The sequence below is a fragment of the Aphis gossypii genome, chromosome 2 (genome assembly GCF_020184175.1).
Source record: "Aphis gossypii isolate Hap1 chromosome 2, ASM2018417v2, whole genome shotgun sequence".
Classification (NCBI taxonomy): Eukaryota; Metazoa; Arthropoda; class Insecta; order Hemiptera; family Aphididae; genus Aphis; species Aphis gossypii.
Genome location: NC_065531.1, coordinates 66,306,342 through 66,313,374, shown reverse-complemented (window position 1 = coordinate 66,313,374; position 7,033 = coordinate 66,306,342). Strand labels below are relative to the sequence as shown.

General features: G+C 24.7%; 1 protein-coding gene across 1 annotated transcript; it reads left to right on the top strand.

The window, feature by feature from the left end:
- The first annotated feature begins 3,949 nt into the window (after window positions 1–3,949).
- Window positions 3,950–6,820, top strand: LOC114126993 (uncharacterized). The gene is made up of 5 exons (XM_027991067.2): window positions 3,950–4,144; window positions 4,647–4,950; window positions 5,233–5,287; window positions 5,849–6,289; window positions 6,562–6,820. The coding sequence occupies exons 1-5, from the start codon at window positions 4,010–4,012 to the stop codon at window positions 6,773–6,775; spliced, it is 1,149 nt and encodes a 382-aa protein (XP_027846868.1). The 5' UTR covers window positions 3,950–4,009; the 3' UTR covers window positions 6,776–6,820.
- Window positions 6,821–7,033: the final 213 nt, after the last annotated feature.

Sequence of the window (7,033 nt, the reverse complement as noted above, 5' to 3'; positions counted from 1 at the left end):
AAAATATTTGTTTAGAACTGTGCTACCAAAGACTGTTATAGATTCACTGTAGCGATTTTATTTTAAAAATTAAAGGTATAATCAGTGAAATGATCAGTTTTTTAAAAGGGAGGTTATTAGTTTACTATTTTCGGATAATGTTGTAGGTAGTAAAATATAATATGTCTACCTACACATTTACATTCATCTACAGATGCTAATTAATTTTAATAATAATACATCATTAATAGTTTTGTGTAAGGAGAATTTTTATACCTAAATATATATAACCTAACCATCGTCGAATCGTTAACACTCATCACTTATAAATGATTTAGTAGTTTCACGGTAATACCTATATTAAAATAAATAATACATTATATATTTCGATGAAAATAATTTGCTTTTGAAAAAATGCATTACGGTCTACGATCATATTGCACATTTGTATGTGTATCTTTGGCTACAGATATGTATTTCTAGTCCTTGTCCAAAAACAATACATATAATTTATAAATTGTATATTATACTTTGATTCAAAAATAAGTGTGTAGTCCGCAATCCATATCTCTACGACTATTGTCATATTATGTACACACACACACACACTCACACACAGAGTTATTGTTAATGTGTTTGAAGGTTGGTTTATAAAGTCACTGTTGTTTCATTCCACATAAGATGAAGCATCTTCCCGAGTAAAATGATTTTTACAATGACACTCATACAGTTTCAGAAAAAATATTTCCAGAACATCGAGAAAAAAAGTTAAATTTTTGTATTAGCCTGGACAAAAAAAAAAATAAAACGAACATTATTATACAAGCTTAAATTGAATTCTCACTTTTTTTTTTTATTTGAAAATGTATATACCTACCTACTCGTAAATATACATTAACTATTGTATATTAGCTGTATACTCATAGTTCATAGAGCTCGTCATCGCTAATATTTGTAACTTACAAGGCTTATAGATATCATCTGTAAACCTTGAGCCACTTGCACGTACACGGAAAATGGGTTTTATTTCGTGCGACGATTATAATATTATTATATGATGCCATGATGGTATGTGTATCTGTGTGGAAGAAGGAGGGAGGATCGAGTCGTCGTCCTGTGACCGTACATATTATTATATAGTCGACGACCCGAATGCCGTTTATCACAAACCCGCGTGCACTTGGTATAGGTAATATATTTTATAGATCACGACAATATACAGGGTGTTTTTTTTTTTACAAAAAATGTCATTGTTAGGATAAACATACTCTGTGAAGTCAAAATCATGCACTTACTCTATCGTTACTATCATATAGTTATTTTTGTTATCCGTTCCTGATGATATCCACCAAACGTCAAAGTGTTAACATGACACCTGATACAAGTATCTATATTGATATTTTATGTTATATAATAATAAATATCAATACCTGTTTTTACCTGTCTAAGTTACTCTGTATACTTGTCGATAATAGATAAAATATGTTATCACTTGTTGGCGCTTGTTGAACGATATAAAAACAGTTAGACTACGTACATTAGTTTTTCGGTATGTCCCTAAATGGAGTGAAATGGGCCAAAATAGTGTGACAAATAATTTCGATTGCAGATTTTACAAATAATATTGTGATTTGTGGAGTATTTATTTTTAAATTGTTAACGTTTTAATAGGATATATATATATATATATATGTATATTAAATTCTTTTTAAAATAGAAATAATAATACTGCAAAAATCGTTTTTGTGCAATTTATTGAATAAGTTGATATTGATGGTGACATTTATTGAAGTACCACCCGGTATTAGGCTGTATAAACGTCATAAAATGACAATAAAAAAGAATTGTTATTTGTTATTTTCTTCGTTGAAAAATACTTTATTATTTCATATTATAATAACATATACTGGACATAAAAGAAAAAAATATTATTATATTATAAACACTTAGTGAGCATGTAAACTGTATAGATTTACATGTTGTATGTATAGTGTATACATGTTGCAGTATACAGTGCGATTTATCAAGTATGCTTATTTACGTATCTTTTTAAATAATGAGTTTAAAATTCTGATTTTTAGATTTTTTATACCATTGAAAGTATAAGATTAGGAGTGTTCTGTCGTGATATAAACTTCTTTTTTTCATATATAAACTTACCTTTTTTACTGTTAATTGTTAAACCGATGAATTTTTAAAAATATTGATGTAGATATCTAAATACATTTTTGAACCAGTAGGTTTTTAGTTATTAGAATGTATATATACTGAGGTTCATAGTCCTCAAAAATGAATTTATACAAGTTTAAAATATATTTCATTTATTACTACTTATTGATTATTATAATCAGAAATATATTACAAATTATTAAATGTAAATAGATTTATGCTAATTATAATTTCTATAAATTAGTATAACTTTCAAATCATCACGGCTCCTAAAATATTTTGAATCTGGGAATTATTTCTGGGTATTCGACTTACTCATCCCGTCGCAAGATAATGCTGTAATTTATGAATTGTTATAGGTATTACAGTTTAAACGTAAGTAAACCATTGTCTTCAGAAATCGATATGGATCTCAGTTATTTGAATCACACTTTCTGAGATAGAATCTATGAGATTTATTAGTAATTTTTATTATTACGTATATAATAATAAATAAGTAAAATGGAACTATACTTAGGTTTTTAATTATTTCAGTATAAAAAAAAATATTATATATATTTAGATTCTCTCTCTTACACATACACACATAAATGTATATTATACCAGATGTCTGCATAAAATTTCCACTTCCATAATCGGTACCACTTATTTAAGCGTGCTTTGTAAGGTCGAAGATGATGATTATTAATTAAAACTTTTTTTTAATAAGTTTAATAAGCAACAAGGCACGACGAAATATCTTGATAACCACGTATTTTATTTTTATTACTAGCTTTTAGCTAGTTTTTATTAAATAGTTTACTTACCCAAACTTGTAATAGTTATTATTTCTGTATCTCATTGGAACCATTTAATTTATGCAATTATTCTACTCAGTCTAATCAATTTAATTAACTCAATTCCTTTTCTGAAAGAATGTAATAGCTATAAAAACAAAAAGGCGCGTCAATTAGTTATAAAATAGTTTAGTTATTTTAAGAATTATTTGATTTATCTAAGTACAATTTTTTTTTTAATTTTAGGTACCTACCTACTTGTTCTACCTACATAGGAATTATTATAAAAAAATAAATTAATCACTTATATCTGTTATTTTTTCATAACTAAATTATAATATTAATATAACGTTATAGTTTATTAATTTAAGTAATTCTCATACCTAAAGTTTTTTTGTTTTAATAAAATCTGTAGGTGTGTCAGGATTTCTTTTAAAGGAAAGTGAAGTTAAGGATATCTAATTTTTGGCAAAGATGAATGAAATGTTAATGTCACTAACATGGGAAGTTAGATGAGTTTCATTCTGTATATTTATTTCGTACTAAAGTATTTACTTTCTGGACGTCCCTCGTAAATAATTATTATACTGATATTCATAATATATATATATATTTATTCATAGATTAAATTTTATTGGTAGAAAATATTATTTATCAACAATTCATTAGGTACCTATACTTACTCCTAAACATATCTTAATACTCTTATAATTTTAAATATAGCTACCAATCAATATAATATATATTATTTATGCTTTCTAATTTGCAGGAAGGTAGGTAATGGAGTTTCATTTTTAAAGTGTTTGAATTTAATAATTTATAGTTTTAAAAGTCAAAAATAGTAGGTATCTACTAGTTGTCGTAGCCATCATTACAAAGTACTATACTACCATGTACAAGTTATGCATTTACCTATGATATTTATTACGTAAAATTGTATATAATATAACTTACATTGACCATGTTTTTTATTATCTGGCTACATTATATTTACAAATAATAATGTTACATAATATAGTAATAAATATATTATTTTTGATTCTAATACATTTTAGATTTTAAATATTATTATTTATTTATTTTAAATGGCTATAAGTATATTAGAGAGTGATCGAATAGACCGTTACGAATTTGAAATTTTTATTGGTGAAATTAATATTACTGGATTCAAATCCAAAGTATCAGAAAACTGCAATGAAAATGATAAATCCGGATTAAAAGTAATTCAATTATAATTTTAGAGGGTTAAAACTTCAATTTAAAAACAAGCGTAATAAAATAACTTTACCACATAAGTTTGTACTAAGATAAATAAATCCAACACATTTTGTTTTTGTTTTTGGTACTAAAATGTTATTTTATTGTATTTCTAATACTATTTAATTTAATACAATTATTATCAAAATATGTGACCGGTTCGTAATTAAATATTTCTAGAATATGTAGTACTGAATGTTAATGTGTTTTTTTATGTGTAATTTTAATTGTAATGTCATACTTAAAAAAATGTGCAATATATCAATATATATTTTTTTAAATTTTAATATCTCTTAAGCTATATACGTGCATAAAATATAATAAATATTTGAAACAGTGATGATAGCATTCATGTATTTATATCTCCATTAAATTATACTAAAAATGAGTTTTACATTTAAAACTTTATATATATTTAATAAGTTATAATTATTTCTATCATGAGTATGTGTAATTGTTTTGAAGCAAGAAGAATTATCTAAAGAATTTTCTAAACAAAAGTATACCATTAAAACAGTTCTGGATAATATAATAGAATATAATATACCTAACTATGATAAAGTTAATGAAGATCTTGATGACCATTACTTAACATATTACGATGATTTAAAATCAAATGAGTCGTTTACAAATATTGTTAAACAACTTGCCGAACGGTATATTGTTAATGTTAAACCCAACAGTGACGCACAACATATTTGTTTCGACATCACGTACAAAGAAAGCGATACGGCGGTTATTTCTATGAAGCCCACTTCTATAAATAAAGGTAAAATATAGATTTAAATTTAATGCGTTTAATTGTATTACATTTTTTTATTATTATTATTTAAATAAACCATGGTCACTATTTGAGATATAATATGTGTATGAGGAGGAATAGGTATTTACATAAAATGTTATAAAATAAGGTAGAACACAATTCCATATATTAGTAGTATCGATTATACTTTAATATAGTTGTGATAATTATTATTTAATGATTTTAAACTTCAAATAACAATAAAAAGTTAACTTAATTTTAATTAATTTTTACTTTAATTTTTTTTAGGGGTGATATGTATTTTTGCCTGTGTACCTAGAACATTGGTAACAATTTTACAAAAGTAAGAAGCACTATATTATTTTATAATTATATATTTATATCCATAGCTACATCATAGCAACATTATAGCTACTATAATGCTCTATATTATGTTATTATATTATTACTCTGTTTCTTTGCTGTAGTTACTACTATTGAGATTAGTATTATTTATTAATCTTGCTTATTACATAAAATATTTAAACAATTATTATTGTATAATTTGTTTACAATACATTTTTATTATAAATAAAAGCTAACATTTTTGTTGTGGCTGAAATAATGCTATAATAATAAAAATCCAAAAATTGTTTCATTTTTTAAATTTATATTATGGGATTTATATTTCCACTTAAGCATAAACAAGCTATATATATAAGCAAATAATTTTATTTGTGATTTTTAATCAGCTTGTTTAAATATTTGATAAAATTATTTATACTTACTTTTTTTTTTTAATGAATATGGTCACTAAATCAATATTGTATATATTAATAATATTAAGAGTTTTATTCCATACAATTAAGTATAATAGAAAAAAAAATCTTTATAACAATTTAACAAATAAATAATGTAATTACAGGAACCCTGTGGAGCTAATAATCTGTGAAGACCTAAAAGATGGTCGAGTAAAAATAGGCACAGTATCTATCATGCTCAGCGGTTCAATGGGGTTTACTAGTGCGATAAATTATCATTTTTATGAAAAAGGATACGATATACATACACATACTGTTGAAAACGTACACCAAGTGAAAAATATTGATGGTAGTGAGACTATAGGAGATATGTTTGTGCGTTTGAAGCTAACGTGTCACGGACCCGAAACAATGCAAGTCAATCAAATTGTATTAAAATCAAACCAACCGGAGCTACAACCTATATTCAATGATAACGATTCGTTTGACTTTTATTTTGATAAATACATCATCCCATCTCCACCAAAAATGATGTATAGTAGTGTAAAGAAATGTGAAGACAAAATACTTAACCCTGAAATAAAAGAGCTTCTCGAATGCCAAAGGTACGATATTATTATTTAATGTCTTTATATTATATCATAATACAATGTCACATTTTGATTTTGAATTTAAATTTTAATGTGTAATTATATTTAGAATATAATAGTTTAAATACCAAATTGTGATTAATAATATTATATAGAGTACCTATGTAATATATATATTTACTTTTTTAGTATTGATTATTGAGTCTTATATTTTTTTTTCTGTTCAAACATATGAGACAAAACTGAGAAGTTTCTAAAATTAATATATAGCTAATTTTATTGACTAGAATTCAAGAAACAAAAGAAGATAAACCATGTATTTGTCCTTGTAAAGGATTATTAGAAAATGTACAAACAATCTTGTCTTCTGATTTAAAACAATACGCCTCGATGTGTAAGTCAAACGTAGCAGTAAACGAAGTCTGCAGTATTAAAACTTGTGGCCCAGTGACTTCAGCTAAAATACAAAACAATGATTGTACGGAAAGGAAATGTAGATAAATATATTATAATTATATGTATAAAATAAAAACAAACAAAAAATTATCTGATTTAAAATATTTCAAACTGTGTACTAATAAATATAATTATATAAAAAAACAAAACGCGAATTTTCTATTGGTAAAAAAAAAAATTCACATACTGAATAAATCACTTATAATGATGTTATTATACTAAGTTATAAAAAACAACATCACGTCTACAAAAAATTTAAAGCACGTCTAAGTTGTTATTAATTTATTTTTCACCATTTCTTCA

Excerpts from the sequence above, each read along its gene's own strand:
- LOC114126993 (XM_027991067.2), top strand. The coding sequence starts at position 4,010 with ATGGCTATAAGTATATTAGAGAGTGATCGAATAGACCGTTACGAATTT. Across the intron at positions 4,951-5,232 it reads GCCCACTTCTATAAATAAAG|GGGTGATATGTATTTTTGCC; the intron begins GTAAAATATAGA and ends AATTTTTTTTAG. Across the intron at positions 6,290-6,561 it reads GAGCTTCTCGAATGCCAAAG|AATTCAAGAAACAAAAGAAG; the intron begins GTACGATATTAT and ends TTTATTGACTAG.